This window comes from Electrophorus electricus, chromosome 15, assembly GCF_013358815.1.
Source record: "Electrophorus electricus isolate fEleEle1 chromosome 15, fEleEle1.pri, whole genome shotgun sequence".
NCBI classification, from domain to species: Eukaryota; Metazoa; Chordata; class Actinopteri; order Gymnotiformes; family Gymnotidae; genus Electrophorus; species Electrophorus electricus.
Genome location: NC_049549.1, coordinates 2,089,955 through 2,105,525, shown reverse-complemented (window position 1 = coordinate 2,105,525; position 15,571 = coordinate 2,089,955). Strand labels below are relative to the sequence as shown.

Genomic DNA, 15,571 nt, shown 5'->3' with positions numbered 1-15,571 from the left:
GTTGAGTGATAGAGGATTGTGGGTAAGCAGTATCCAAACATGTGACGCAGCACTTCCTTCTCACGTCCTGTTCCGTGTAGTCATGTGGGAGAATGTTGTGCGTCACTGTGCTGAAGTCACACCACTTTGTGGTTCTTCAAGATGTTCAGTGGGAAATTAGTAGTTTCCACTTTCCATTCGCACAAAAGAATTAGGAAAATAATAGCTTCATAGTACGTTTTCCCAACAAGATTTATTTACATTTACATATATTTACATTTGCACTTAGCAGACTTACAATTAATAATTGAGAGATGTTTAAACACAAAATGTTGTCCTCTCTTTCCATTATTTATTTGCCATTTTTCTTTGGTTTCATCTTATAGATGGATAAGAAGGATCTGGTGGAGATTGGTGTTCCTCTGTCAGACTGTACAGTGCCTCAAAACGAAACAACTAGTTTAACATTCAGGTCAATCTTCCACTTCAGCATTACAGCTACTGACTACTACATGTTTACAGAGGGTGTTCATGATTATTCACACTGTGTGCACACAGGTGGTGCAGTACTGAAATGTTCATATAGAGCTAGACCCATGTACTGACTGTCTGCTATGACAGTGTTGCAACTTTTAAGAATATTGTAGTCAGAAGACCTTAACAGTCTGCCCTTGCACTGAACAAAAAACATAAGCTATTGGGAGGAAGTATCTATACCTAGAAAACTGAGAGAAAACTGCACATATTCAGCACACGTGTAAGGTGCCCTACAGTAGCAAGTAGTTCTGGGATTACGCACCAGCCGGTATGACTGTTGCAGAGGTTTAATGCAACAGTTCCTTCTATCTGTCTATTCTTAGCTAAATAAACACACCAAAATTTGAACGATCCTTAGCTAAATAAACGCACCAGGATTTGAGCGAGGATCCTTTTGATTCCTATATCTGTATGATAGCCATACACCCAGAATCTGAAATTAAATAAAAATAAATATCCGGTAAAAATAAAACTCAAAACATAGTGTGTTACACTTAATAAAGAGGTGATAATGTAATACATGTGTTAACACAGACAATGCTAACTATGCTCAAATGTTTTGTACTGGTGATGATGTTTGTCAGAACCTAACACGCAATGACGTGTGAATCAAAGCTCCATTATTTGGAGAGTGATCACCCACCTCTGTGAAACTGAAGAATAAACTGACCCCTCCAACTACGTTCAGTGCATCCTCAACGTGGGCCTGGAGTTTGACTGAGCACGGTTCACACTGCTGACTTCTGAAACAAACCTGTAGTCAGGGACAGCAAACAACACTGAGGCACAATACAGTATAAATAAAGCTCAGTGGGCTTTGATGGAAGAGTAAACATTCATCACTGATCTTTCGATACAGAATATATAATCCCTAAACAATGAATCTATGATCTATGATCAGCACATTTTGAAAGTTAACTACCAGGATACAAATGCGGAGATATATATATATATATATATATATATATATATATATATATATATATATATATATATATATATATAGAGAGAGAGAGAGAGAGAGAGAGAGAGAGAGAGAGAGAGAGAGAGCGAGAGAGAGATCTTGTCACACACACAAAACACAAAGTTTGTAATATTGCCGTGCATTCGTAGCGGCAGTAGTGTGGTAGTGTACTTCATTGGCTGGTTTCATGAGGGGGTACCTACAGCTTCGCATGTTCTGTTGTAGTTGACTTGGGCAAAGTCACAGCAGTTTAGTGTCTCCTCCAAACCTGTTTGCATGGCTTTGGACTTGTTCCATCCTATCTCCAGAATCTTCATCTGCAGAGTGGAGAAACCATAAAGGTGCTCCATTAACCTGCTGGTGGTTAGCAGTAGCAACTGTACTTACACTCCATGAATGCAAAATTATAAAAAAGAAAAAACCCAAACTTTTGCTGCTCAGCTAAAAATATATGGCGAACAGTATTCAGCTTGACCACACAGAACAAAAAATGATCTATTGTTGGGAAGAAAATACCTGTACCTAGATTATCAAGAGAAAACTGCACATATTCAGTACACGTGTAAGCTGCCTGACAGTAGCAAGTAGTTCTGGGATTACACACGTGAACCAGGCTCAGCCACGTAGCTGTTGTCCAGTGCTACTTACAATAGTGCTTATCAGTAAAATTATGCAGTTAAACACTTTATTTAATTCCTCTGTGATCATAAACTGCTAATAACTTCCTGTGAAATAACGTCTCATAGAGTTTCTGTGGTGTACATTTCAGAATTACCTGTTGTTCCTTTTTGACTGCCAAGCATGCGCATGACACAGAGAATTGCACTATGAATACCATGAAAAGGATGAGCATGTACTAGACAGAGTTAAGGTCCACCTTTAGTTTGAAAGACAGTTTGACGTTATCTGAACATCATTTGGTTAACAAATAGCGAGCGTTCTTCTGGCATATAGTGGCTAACAAGGGCAGTGCACCTAATCAGACACATATTTCCTGAGACGAGGGTCAGCATTTGCACAGTGATAAAACTTTTCAACAAACATAATCATTTTGATATATTAGATTATATATATATATATATATATATATATATATATATATATATATATATATATATATATATATATATATATATAAATTTATTGAAGGATACAAAAAATAAGAGGACTTGGTGATGTTTTAAAGCTCCACAGAGACCCACGGTTGCCACGATGAAGAGGAAGACACCGACCCCAATGATAGCAGCTACTACAGGGAAGCTGGAGACCAAGCCGAACCATTTGCCCCAGGCTGCCAGGGCAATTGTGAGCAGACTCACCAGCTGAGGGGTCGATTAACATGTATTACCATCAACTAGAGATCAATATTGGTATGTAAATACAGATTTACAGGTTATCATAAAAATAAGATTGTTAAAATTACATATTAGAAATATCTAGGAAAGCACATAATCTATGACGTTATTACAAATAATGTAGAAAAAAATCCACAGGCAGCTAACAGAGAACTGGCTACCTGTCCTATATCATAAAAAAAAGACACCTACAGAACACCTTGGAGAAAAACAGCTGCCCTGTGTTTTTAACTTACCATATAAAGAAGGTTCAATGCACAAAGAGAGTTTTTTGAGCAAATGAACCCACCGCAAGCCATTCTGGAGGGTTTATTCTCAAATGACAGAAATGTCCTCCAGCTCTGTAACAAAGCAGCAAGAATATTTGTCGCACTTCCTCGTAGGGAACCTGCCTAGTTGATAAGTGACAACTGGCCCCTCCTTCAAGATTGCACAAATGAGGACCATTGTTGGCAGTAAAACACGGTCTTGCCCCTTAACAAACTGATTATTAAATGTGCCCTGGCTAGGCAGGTCCTATCATCAAACAGCTGTTAGCCCAGAAACTCATCTGTAGAGGCACAAGTCAGCTTTTAGTTTCTCTGGGCCTAAACTCTGGTATTCTTCTGCTGAAAACCTGTAAACACATGACGTATTGACACTCTTGGCAAATAAAATCTTTTTATTCATCTATTATATATAGGGGTGCAAGGCATGACTTATTTGAGGGGATACAAACAGATTATAGCTTACCCTAAATGGAAAAACAATGAATGGGGAATTTAGAAATCTAATGCTTTACTAAATAATTAGTAATATAAATACAATACAACACATGGACACAAGAAGGTGAATTTCCTAATGGCAGACATACCTATACATGCACGTAACAGAGATGAGTTCAGAGATGCTGCCCCCTAGAGGTGATTTGCAGTCATGAAAAAAAGTGGAACTTACAGTGAGGTGTTAAACCAAACATGACACCCTTTAATATGCACGTGGTACAGTCTATAATAGAACCAAACATGACACCCTTTAATATGCACGTGGTACAGTCTATAACAGAACCAAACATGACACCCTTTATTATGCACGTGGTACAGTCTATAACAGAACCGAACATGACACCCTTTAATATGCACGTGGTACAGTCTATAACAGAACCAAACATGACACCCTTTAATATGCACGTGGTACAGTCTATAACAGAACCAAACATGACACCCTTTATTATGCACGTGGTACAGTCTATAACAGAACCAAACATGACACCCTTTATTATGCACGTTGTACAGTCTGTAACAGAACCAAACATGACACCCTTTAATATGCACTTGGTACAGTCTATAACAGAACCGAACATGACACCCTTTATTATGCACGTGGTACAGTCTATAACAGAACCGAACATGACACCCTTTAATATGCACGTGGTACAGTCTATAACAGAACCGAACATGACACCCTTTAATATGCACGTGGTACAGTCTATAACAGAACCGAACATGACACCCTTTAATATGCACGTGGTACAGTCTATAACAGAACCAAACATGACACCCTTTAATATGCACGTGGTACAGTCTATAACAGAACCGAACATGACACCCTTTAATATGCACGTGGTACAGTCTATAACAGAACCGAACATGACACCCTTTAATATGCACGTGGTACAGTCTATAACAGAACCGAACATGACACCCTTTATTATGCACGTGGTACAGTCTATAACAGAACCGAACATGACACCCTTTAATATGCACGTGGTACAGTCTATAACAGAACCGAACATGACACCCTTTATTATGCACGTGGTACAGTCTATAACAGAACCAAACATGACACCCTTTAATATGCACGTGGTACAGTCTATAACAGAACCGAACATGACACCCTTTAATATGCACGTGGTACAGTCTATAACAGAACCGAACATGACACCCTTTAATATGCACGTGGTACAGTCTATAACAGAACCGAACATGACACCCTTTAATATGCACGTGGTACAGTCTATAACAGAACCGAACATGACACCCTTTAATATGCACGTGGTACAGTCTATAACAGAACCGAACATGACACCCTTTATTATGCACGTGGTACAGTCTATAACAGAACCGAACATGACACCCTTTAATATGCACGTGGTACAGTCTATAACAGAACCGAACATGACACCCTTTAATATGCACGTGGTACAGTCTATAACAGAACCGAACATGACACCCTTTATTATGCACGTGGTACAGTCTATAACAGAACCGAACATGACACCCTTTAATATGCACGTGGTACAGTCTATAACAGAACCAAACATGACACCCTTTATTATGCACGTGGTACAGTCTATAACAGAACCGAACATGACACCCTTTAACGTGGTACAGTCCTCGTGGCAGCCTAACCCCGCGCGCTGTAACCGCGATTATGACGTAGTGTTACGTCGTGCGGGATTTGGCAGATTTAAGGAGTTTTTCATCGTAAATACTAATTGATTTAAGTACTGATTGGTTTAAGTACTGATTGATCTCTTTTACCGGACTAACAGTCATGTCTGCTCCGAAGAAGGGCGCCCTGTCCTGCGCTGAGAGGGAGCTGCTGGAGGTTCTGGCTGCAGGTAAACGCCTCGCTGGCCTTTGTGACTCCTTCCACTAAATAACTAGCAATATTCTAATATGATATATGTCATTTTAACTAGCTATATGTTGATATCAGTTGCTGGATAATTTAGTAGAACCGATTTAGCTAACGCTAGCTAGCTATCTTAGCTAAATGAACCGTCTACTTTACTAGCTAGCAGTAGGATTAAGAATAAACCATCTTAGCTGATGTTAGCTTATTTTTCAAACAACCTGTTAGCGTTGTGTTTAACTGACTAGCTGGCTATTGCTTGCTAGTACCAGAATAAGTACCAGAAGAAAATAAACGAAACTTTTTTTTCCATTTTGCTCGCTTGCTGATGTTTAGGCCGCTAACGTTATCTAGTTAGCTATCTAGGTCGATGGCATATGTTTGTGTAGCTGTGTGTAACTGTTTGGTGCTGTTATGTTGGATTACTTGTAGGAAATGCGCAGGAAGCCTCAAGGTTGCTTGGCTCCAGAGATGTCCGAGTCAACTGTCTGGATGAGGTTAGTTAGTCAGTCAGTCTGTAGAGAAAGTGCTACGATTACACCATTCACTCTTACTACATATCCATATTTAAATTGTGGGCTTTGACCAAAACACTGTTGAGGTGAATCTCCACTGCAAAGACGCTTTTTATTTGGGTATTATTAGAGTGAAGAGAATGTTTGCATGCTTTAGTAACCTACTAAAATCAGGTGTCAGTGACACTTGGCTTCCAAGTGGTTTGATTGTACTATATTTATTTAATATACAATGGAAACATTGTCTACTACACTGCTGTTTTGACCACCTCTACATCTTTAAGCACAGTACACTCCAGTTACTCCCTTTTCTTCAGAATCATCTTGAAGCTGAAATTGATCCATTTTTTGACATTGCTTTGCGCTTTCCCCGTAGTACGGCATGACTCCCCTCATGCACGCAGCGTATAAGGGCAAGGCAGACCTCTGTAAGCTCCTCCTGCAACACGGGGCAGACGTCAACTGCAATGAGCATGAGCACGGCTACACGGCCCTCATGTTTGCAGGCCTCTCGGGTATGGCCTACCCCTGCTCCTCCACACGCCTCCCTCTTGGCATTCCCTCTTTAAACCGTGTTTTATTACTCAAGCCAGTCTTCTAAAGTACTGGTGCTTGTCGTTTCAAACACTGCCAAGAAACACCCTGCGTGGCTTATTCTCTCTGTCTTGTGCTGAAGGGAAGACGGACATCGCTTGGATGATGCTGGAGGCTGGAGCTGAGACGGACGCAGTGAACTCGGTGGGCAGAACAGCAGCACAGATGGCTGCTTTTGTCGGTAAGCAGACGATGTTGGGAATGCCGTGGGTAACTCGGACCTTTAAAGATTCACAGTGGTTAAGCACCGAGTAGCTGAAGAATGTGTTCTCCCTCTCTCTCTCTCTCTCTCTCTCTCTCTCTCTCTCTCTCTCTCTCTCTAGGACAGCATGACTGCGTGACTGTTATCAATAACTTTTTTTCCCGGAAGAGACTCGACTACTACACGATAGCCCAGGGACTAGAAAAGGAGCCCAAACTGCCCCCTAAACTGGCTGGACCTTTGCATAAAATCATCATGAGCACAAATCTAAACCCGGTCAAGGTACTTTTAAATTAAACGTACGCTTCCATTGTGTTATAATTCTGTTCTTGGTTGTTTGCTAAGTGGGGGTCCCAGTCCAATCCTTTGGGACCCCTGAAAGTCCATATTGGTGCTCTGTACCAGCTCCCAGTACAGCTGTAGTAGGTCTTCACTGTTCATCAGTTCGTTCAGGTGTTTTGTGAAACCGAGTGCCGGATTGGCAAAAAGTGAATGAAGTTATTGGGGGATTTCTGGCATGTGAGCATGCATGGCGGACGTGACCTGGGCCTCCTCACACACGTCACTGTCGTCCCACAGATGGTAATGCTGGTGATGGACAATCCCTTGCTGTCGGATGCGGAAGCCCTGGAGAAGTGCCGTAAGGTGATGGCGCTGATATGCGAGAAATGCACCAAGCAGCAGGACATGAACGAGGTGCTGGCCATGAAGATGCACTACATCGGCTGCCTGCTGCAGAAGTGCAGCTCCTTCCTCAGAGAGCACCAGGACCAGCTGGACGGCCTCATCAAGAGGTCCAGAGACCTCTCTGAGGTTTTCCTGACTTTACACTGAGATTCGGATGCAGGAATGCCAGCAGCTATAGTACTGTTGTAAAGAGTTTGAAAGGCATATGCTCACAGGGGTGTGCGACATGTAACATCAAGAGCTTTAGTTCTTCTTTTTTTAGTCCAGTATATGAAACTGTTTGAGTATCTATAGATCAGTTCTGTGATCTCTGGTCAGGGCCTGCGCTGGTATTATTGGAATAAGAGTGCTGATTACAGATCTGTTTTAATAACTGTAATCTCTGATCCGGGGAAATGTGACCAGCACTACATTCGCATTGCTGCTCTGAGATGCTCGGAGTGAGCCCCGGTCCTGACCACCCCAGCTCACCTTAGTGAAGTTTTCATCCCAAAATGTGCATATATGCATTTTGTCGCCCCCCCCCCCCAGCCTTCTAAAAGGGCGGGAGAGCGACGGCTTCCCAGTGTTCCAGGAGAAATTCATTCGGGAATCTATTCGGAAATTTCCTTACTGTGACGCTACTTTGCTTCAGCAACTGGTCAGGAGTATCGCGCCCGTGGAGATAGTAAGTAATGCTCGTGTCTGCCCCTTGTGTTCAGGAGGAAAACCAGACCATAAACAAGAAAAGCTGCACCCATTCTCATCCGGATACAAATGCATATTTTTTTCCCATAGGGTCATGACCCCACAGCTTTGTCCGTGCTGACCCAGGCCATCACGGGGCAGATGGGCTTCATGGATGCAGACTTCTGCACCACCTGTGGAGAGAAGGGAGCAGAGAAGAGGTGCTCCATCTGCAAAACGGTAGCCCGGTCCCTTCGCAAGTCTTTATTCATATCCACATCGCGTCCCTGCCTGTGGCTGAGTGGTGAACTGATGGGTCACTGTCCGGTGTTCTCAGGTGATCTACTGTAACCAGGAGTGCCAGAGGCTCCACTGGTTCACCCATAAAAAGGTCTGCAAGAGACTGCAGGAACAGAGGGAGAAGAGAGAGGCGGAGTCAGCCAAGCAGGTGGAGAACCAGGCCAAAGGTAGACCAGCCTATAGTGTCTAAAGCTCCTTACATTTAAACGCTTGTCTACGCTGAAGCAGGGCTCTGCTAGAAAGTTTTTGTTTTTTTTTACAATATGAGAGCAGAAAAACAGTCCAGCACCAGTGTTGACCTGGTGCCTGTTTTGGTCTTGCAGAAGCTGAGGTGAATAAAGCACTGGAAGAGGTGACCAGCAACGTAGAGAATCTCTCTGTGGATCAGCGTGAAACTGCTAGCACATCAGATGTCCAAACAGAAACTGTTAGCTCAGAAGCTATTCCAATAAATGCACACTGAGTCTCATCGATTATACAAGGCTGTCATCTTCAGAGACCTTTTTCATTCTGAACGTTCTGATCTCTCCCATGTCCAGAGGCTGGGGACGGTCTTTTGAATGTTCCTGTCTGAGGAGGGACAGAAGTAAACAGAAGCCAACAGAACTTTACAAACATACATAATGGAGAGTTTGTCCTCATGTACCACGTTGTACTGTGTTGTTTTGGTCTTCTCATAGTAACATCATCCGTGTGATTTGCGTGTATGAAAACATATTGACTTGGGAGTATATTTATGAGAGGTTTATATGTTTATATGTTTCTGTTAAACTGCATAAAGATAGACGCCTATGCCTTAAAGTGCTGTCATAAATAAAGTAGTGATGTTCTAAGGAAGACAGCAGGAAGTGATACTAATAACTGCATAAATTCACAGCACAGTGGAGTTTGTACAAAGGTTCTGAAGTAGTCTTGGACTATTTAAAATTCACAGTGGTGTGAGAATGCTTGCTTGCCATGAGTGTTTAGACTTAACACTGCTCACTTTTTCTTTAGATGTATTTTGCTACAAGATAGAGAAAATGGGGAAGGAAAGTAGCAAATCATGAAGAATAAACACGGTAGCCTTCTGATGTTTATTACAGAGTGATATGTAGGCAAAGTGAAACCAGTTTGGGGGGTGGGGGGTGGATCAGTAAGGTGACAGTAAGGAAGTTGACTGCAGTTGAACTCCATGCCTCTAGGGGGTGCTGCTGGTCCACAGTAGAGAATTGCATGACTCATCTCTGTATGGACATGCGCTCATAGGTCCCCTAGCCATAAAAGTTTACAAAAAACAAAAAAAACCTATTATACCACTACAAGAGGAAGAAAGTTTTATTAATTAAGTAAAACAGGGATACTTTGACTTAGGAGACACTTTATTTAAAAAGAAATTAAAATGAAATTAAAAAATGGACCAACTCTTGCAATGTCCCAGCGGTGCTGGCAGTTGTACAGCACAGTGAAAGTGTAGGCTTGTGTATGACTTGCTTTCATCTGACCACAGGTTAATGTGCCCTGTACAATGTGCTTTACATAAAATGTGGACTCTTTTTCTGATGATTGCTAAGATGTGTAGTTATTTTTTTTATGTAATCTTTTATCCAAAACATACATTTAGTCCCAAATATGAGTTCCTGGACATAGACTTAGCACCCCTGTTATAGGAATGTCACAGCTGTGATTGTACTAATTTACCGGCGATTATAAATACTTTGAATATTTTAGTATGGTACCTCTTGGTGTTGATGCACCGTGAGCCACTTTCCTTCCTACAAGGGGCAGCGGTGCTCGTGTGTTGAAGGCGAGCGTGTTGAGTATTTGCTGTCTCTCAGGACAGAAGATGTGGAAGGCATGTCTCCTCTCCTCCTGCCTCACCTCTGACAGTCGCACATTCACCGTCACACACTCATCTGTCACGCTCTTAGGGCATGCACACCTGGACATTCTACTGCTTTTGACCACACAGCCTTTAAAACTGCTTAGCTCACCTTGCCTGTCTAATAACTGCACAGACGGCACGTGATGGATCACGTGCTTCCGGTATTCTGGATCTTGTGCAAAGGGATTCAGGAATAAATCTGAAATGTCGTGTGCATTGCAACAACTGGAATTACCCGTCAGTTGACTACACACATTTTGAAGGTTAATGATTATGGGATGTAAAGGCAGTGTTTGTGGATAGACAAAGATACAAAAGCAGGCGATGGAGTAAGAGAAGACACTCACTGATGGTTTGGAGGCATTGCATGTTCTTCAGCTCGGACACTGTCTCCTCAAGGTCCTTCATCTGGTTATTGTGAAGCATCAGGACTCGAAGGCAGGTCAGATGCCATAAAGCCCCTGTTTGTGTGCGTGTGTGTGAAGTTGTGCACGAGGAAAGGACAGTTTAATATGGCTTTTCTTAGATGTCAAGTTAGGCCTACACGTGACCTCTGTACCATCTTAGTCACATTTGAATTATGAAAGCACCTAATAATGTGAGTTATTCCATCAGATTTTAATATGGTTTATGAGTTCATCCTGGATAATCCAGCGGTTGATAACGCGTTTGCACACACATCTTGAACCAAAGCAACATTTGCATAGTGAAAGGCCGGGGATTAGGGCCAAAAACCTCAGAGGATTTGCAGTCTGGGTTAAAATTAGGAAGGTATGTTTATTCTCATTTTTTTTGTACAAACTGACCTACATAAATCTAACGCCACACAGATGACAGCAATCATCAACGTAATGACTGTTAAAAAAAAAACCAAGAGTAATATGTTTGAATTTAACATGTAATTTTATGGCTGTACCTGTACCTGAGATTGAGGTGATCTCGTTGTTCTGGAGGTACAGTTCTGCCAAGCAGCAGTTAAACATATGGCCATGCACAGCCTTGATCTGGAAAGTCAGAACTTTTCAGAAAAAGTACTGACTTTTATAAAAGGATGATAAAAATACACATGAAAGCAGTATGGAATGTAAATCTATGAATATATGATTATTTTACCGTTATTGTTAAGCCATATGCGTCTCAGCTGGGTCAATCTGGACATATCAGGAACACCAGGTAGACCCCTGAGAGAAGGATAATGCAGTGTTACTGTGTGTAAGATACACTTATCATCACATAACACCGATGACATGACAATACACTTTCAAATCAAAGAAACAAGTGCGGTTCTCTTCAGTTTCATTTGACAGTGACGTTACTTTCTTGCGAGGTAAAGTTCCTGGACGTGGATGTCTTTCGTAAAGCTGTGCGAAGGATCGTTTTCCTGCGGAAACAAAATCCTCTGAGAACCGAATCACGAGCATCTTGACAAAAATAATGATGCAGTATATTAGGTTGTCCGAAGAGGACTTCACTACCCTGCTGCTGTCGTCCATGCCTCACACAATAAACACACTGTTGCCAAGAAGCACACTGTGTTTGATAACAAAACAGAGCTGAGATGTAGCGGGATCACAGTGGGACATTCCAGAGTCCGTCAGAGGACAATGAGGGACTCGCAGGCTGTTCAGTGTTGGGTAAGAGTTTACCCATCCTAAACAAATCCAACCAAACAAGCAAATGCATAGCGAGACCAGTATAGGAGGAAGTGGTACACCACTTTAGATGGGATTACTAGTCTGTGTTGGAAGTAGTCCTAATCCGAGAGTTATTTGCATAAATCTATTATTGCCACAAGAGGGCATATATTTCCATGGAATATTAGTCATCAGCAGTCATGCTCCAGTTTTACTAACGGTATAGAGATATCATGAAAGACCACCATCTTACGTCTGCATCTTTTCAGATACCCTTACATCCACGTTATAGCTTTAGCAGTGTGACAGCACATTTCAGATAGGAGTCGATTTACATGGCGTCCTAACTATCTTTGCTTTCAGAATTAATAGAGTTCTTTTCTCTTTACAATCACTGTTTTCATCTGGTTTTAATACTCTGTGCTTGGGGGGAGTTTTATCTTTGTAATGGTTTCCAAGAATCGAAATCCATGTTGGACGTTTACTCTTTCACTTTATGAAAGGCAAAGATCTCACTGCTGATTACAAGTGAAACAAAGCTTTCCACATTTTATTGATTGAGACATAAAGGGAATCACTCAAGACTGCTGATTAGTTCCTGTAAAAAGAACAATATCTACATAAGAGGTTATGAAAATCGGCAAATATAGTTGTAAATGCTGTATCGTCGTAATGTATCTGTTGTCGTAATAAAGTGCTACCCAGTATTTACATTTTATTAGATTAGGTTATGTTCTATGTGGTTAAGCGACTGCTTCTGAATCAGAGTCACAGCACACCAAGACTGCATTGAAAGAGTCTGAGACCCAACGCCTGGACAATCTTAAACTAATAACACACCTTGTGTTATGGAGTATCACACAAGACAGCAGGAACAAAAACAGTGGCCCAAGTGTCCAGGTTACAGGCTGCACAGGACACAGGACTAATTTGAGACCACTGACCAACGCACTAAACATATAATGGTCTTCATATCAGATGCCATTATTTCTGAGCAGTCTCCCATAACGACAGTTAGTCTCTGAAGGCTTTCCCAGTGTGACCTACTTAACCATTTTATGTCCAGTATCTCTTCAGCATGAGCCAACATCACTGGTGACGTCAATGACCCCTCTCCTGACACCCCAGATGGGTGGGCGCGGTTACGCACCGGCGCGTGCAGCCACAGACGCGGAGATTCCGTGCACCTGAGCTCAGAGGAGGGCATATAAAGTCACGGCGGTGAAGAAGCCAAACTTCACAGCGTCGGTCCATCACCTCGCCACACGCAGCCCCGCACGCAGCCATGCACGTGAATGCGCCTGAGTCGTGCAATCTCTTGCTCTTATTCTGCTTCCTGCTGAGGAATTCTCTGGCTTTAAAGAACGACGCGACGGAAATGCTCTACTCGCACGTGGCAGATCCCGTGGAAGACGCGCCGGGCAACGCGTCGTTGAATCGCGCGCGAAGCGGCGGCAGGGGTTTAGAGAGCGCGCCGCCGGAGAGACGCGGTAAGCTGGCGCGCGTGTCTTGTGCGCGTTATTACATATACATTGTCGTAGATGCTTCGAATTACTGTGTACTATAATTATTATAGTCTTACAATTAGACCGTAGAAAAGAAAGAAAGAAAAAGAAAGAATTTGAATGTTAGGAAATACTGAAATGCGATTATGCATAATTAGAAACATCTAAACAACTGATTTGTTTCCTAACCATGCATGATGAAACAGCTCAGAGAATCTTGGCCAGTTTATTAACGGGATCATATGTATAGTTCTTACAAATGTCCTGCCTATAAATGCCCCGGGTCCCCTCCCACACACAATGCAAAGGTTTCTAATATTGTCAGCAATAAGGTGCCTGCTTGGTGAGCTGCAGTAACATCGGGGATAAGCCGATATGCATTACCTAACCCTTCATCACCCACTCGGGCTCGTTGTCACAGATGAGTCTTGACAGGTTGCAGGGGTGGAGGTGCACCCATCTCCACCCGTCTCCACCTGGGGCTACGTTGGCATTAAAACTCCCACTACCTGCAGCGGAGCGAGAGGAAGGCTCCTCTGCTCCCAATTCATCACAGCCTGTCACAGAGAAGGGGGCTCATTGTGTGCGGGGTGCCCACTGAAAGGCACTTGGCTTGGGTTGCACTGTCAGGAGCTGTAGCCTGAAGGCAGAACAATGCTCAGAGTATTACTATCAGCACCGGCCTAATCCTACAACGAGAGGCTCTCAGACAACATCCGTCAGGTTGCTAAAGTGTTTCCTCGTATGGCTTAGAAGGGCATAGCAGGTGGGACTCCAAAGTAAAGTGTTACAAGCATCATTCTTAGATACAGGACTTCATTTAGGTTAAAGTTTAAGATGAAGGCATTATGCGCTGTTCAGCCATTTCTGATACAAACTCATGTGAACAGCAGCGTCACATTTTCTTCCCATTTCGCTTCAGACCGAGACCTAGTGGGCTGCAGGGAATTGCGCTCCACCAAGTACATTTCAGACGGCCAGTGCACGAGCATCAGCCCCGTGAAGGAGCTGGTGTGTGCGGGCGAGTGCCTGCCAGCTCTGCTGCTGCCCAATTGGATCGGGGGCCACGGGCGAAGGGCGTGGGGCCGGGCGGGCGGGCCAGACTGGCGCTGCGTCAACGACAAGACGCGTACGCAGCGCATCCGTCTGCAGTGCCAGGACGGCAGCAGCCGGACCTACAAGATTGCCGTGGTGACCGGCTGCAAGTGCAAGCGCTACCTGAGGCAGCACAACGAGTCGGCGAACAAGCCAGAGGCAACGGCCCTGCCTCGGCGGAGTCACAAGGCCAAGGCCAAGCAGAGGCACCGGAGCAGCAAGGTGAATGGGAACTGGCATGAGTCTGAGTCCTGAGATTCCGGACTTGGAATGACGGAGATGCTGGATTACATGTGAACAAAAGACATAAGACAGAATTGATAACACATGGGGGGCGGGGGTTGCGCTGTGTCTCTGAGGGTGTAATGAATGTCTTCAACAAGCTCTCATAGGATCTAATCTTATGCCATCCATAATAATCCACAATGCCGGAGTTCCGCATTTGAATATATCTGAAATATTAACTGACCATGAACATCTCTCTGTGAGAAACCGTATCACTGGCCATGTGCAGTATATTGTATTGACAATTAGATAAAGCTGAATGTCTCAAGTTTGGGAATGGTAAAGTTATGTGTAAATACAGTCTGACTGTGTATGTAAATAAACAACATGGATGTATTCATATGCAATACCTGTGTTGCAAGATACTTACTTGTTAAAAATGTTATTAGCAAGTATCAATGAAATATATTTTTGTACTGTTATTTTTGGATATATATTCCTACATATATTTTATACATGCATTAGTAATTATATTGCACTATTCCATGTGATGGTATTGTTTTCATTCTGTTAGTGTGCAAGCATTAATTAGTAATAATTTGAAAGTATTGTATAGTTTTGTCCCAAAAAAACCTTGACTTGTAATCAGAAGGTTGCTGGTTCAAGCCCTGCCACTGCCAAGTTGTCACTGGTGGGCACCCTTAACCCTCAAGTTATAAATCGCTTTGGATTAAAACGTCAGATAAATGTCTGCCATGCCACACATTCATACTTTGTGCAATTAACTGCTAAAGTAGCAATGTGCATTTCCTTTTAATGAGTCTTTTGGCCGT

General features: G+C 42.8%; 4 protein-coding genes across 7 annotated transcripts; 2 read left to right on the top strand and 2 right to left on the bottom strand.

Annotated features, from left to right (window-relative positions):
- Positions 1 to 236: 236 nt before the first annotated feature.
- On the bottom strand, positions 237 to 3,237 carry tspan13a (tetraspanin 13a). 3 transcript variants are annotated; one of them, XM_026999555.2, is made up of 7 exons: positions 3,072 to 3,237; positions 2,635 to 2,802; positions 2,256 to 2,336; positions 1,684 to 1,797; positions 1,160 to 1,270; positions 889 to 949; positions 237 to 420 (listed from the first exon to the last, which is right to left on the bottom strand). In XM_026999555.2, exons 1-7 carry the CDS (start codon positions 3,132 to 3,134, stop codon positions 332 to 334), a joined length of 687 nt encoding a protein of 228 aa, XP_026855356.1. In that variant the 5' UTR covers positions 3,135 to 3,237; the 3' UTR covers positions 237 to 331. The 3 variants fall into 3 exon arrangements, with proteins under 3 accessions (XP_026855356.1, XP_026855358.1, XP_026855357.1); XM_026999557.2 differs by having other exon boundaries at positions 332 to 409; XM_026999556.2 differs by lacking the exon at positions 237 to 420 and having other exon boundaries at positions 875 to 949.
- Positions 3,238 to 5,193: 1,956 nt separating this feature from the next.
- On the top strand, positions 5,194 to 9,810 carry ankmy2a (ankyrin repeat and MYND domain containing 2a). Of its 2 annotated transcripts, XM_026999592.2 has the most exons (11): positions 5,194 to 5,437; positions 5,884 to 5,948; positions 6,343 to 6,481; positions 6,643 to 6,741; positions 6,884 to 7,044; positions 7,342 to 7,556; positions 7,981 to 8,116; positions 8,227 to 8,355; positions 8,453 to 8,582; positions 8,739 to 8,842; positions 8,955 to 9,494. In XM_026999592.2, the coding sequence occupies exons 1-11, from the start codon at positions 5,371 to 5,373 to the stop codon at positions 8,973 to 8,975; spliced, it is 1,266 nt and encodes a 421-aa protein (XP_026855393.2). In that variant the 5' UTR covers positions 5,194 to 5,370; the 3' UTR covers positions 8,976 to 9,494. The 2 variants fall into 2 exon arrangements, with proteins under 2 accessions (XP_026855393.2, XP_035390329.1); XM_035534436.1 differs by having other exon boundaries at positions 8,739 to 9,810.
- On the bottom strand, positions 9,023 to 11,655 carry LOC113570882 (leucine-rich repeat-containing protein 72). The gene is made up of 6 exons (XM_035534438.1): positions 11,596 to 11,655; positions 11,393 to 11,460; positions 11,202 to 11,297; positions 10,627 to 10,740; positions 10,389 to 10,478; positions 9,023 to 10,277 (listed from the first exon to the last, which is right to left on the bottom strand). Exons 2-6 carry the CDS (start codon positions 11,436 to 11,438, stop codon positions 10,102 to 10,104), a joined length of 522 nt encoding a protein of 173 aa, XP_035390331.1. The 5' UTR covers positions 11,439 to 11,460; positions 11,596 to 11,655; the 3' UTR covers positions 9,023 to 10,101.
- A 1,094-nt stretch (positions 11,656 to 12,749) lies between these two features.
- On the top strand, positions 12,750 to 15,145 carry sostdc1a (sclerostin domain containing 1a). Its single transcript, XM_026999536.2, has 2 exons — positions 12,750 to 13,403; positions 14,341 to 15,145. Exons 1-2 carry the CDS (start codon positions 13,199 to 13,201, stop codon positions 14,766 to 14,768), a joined length of 633 nt encoding a protein of 210 aa, XP_026855337.1. The 5' UTR covers positions 12,750 to 13,198; the 3' UTR covers positions 14,769 to 15,145.
- The last annotated feature ends 426 nt before the right edge of the window (positions 15,146 to 15,571 follow it).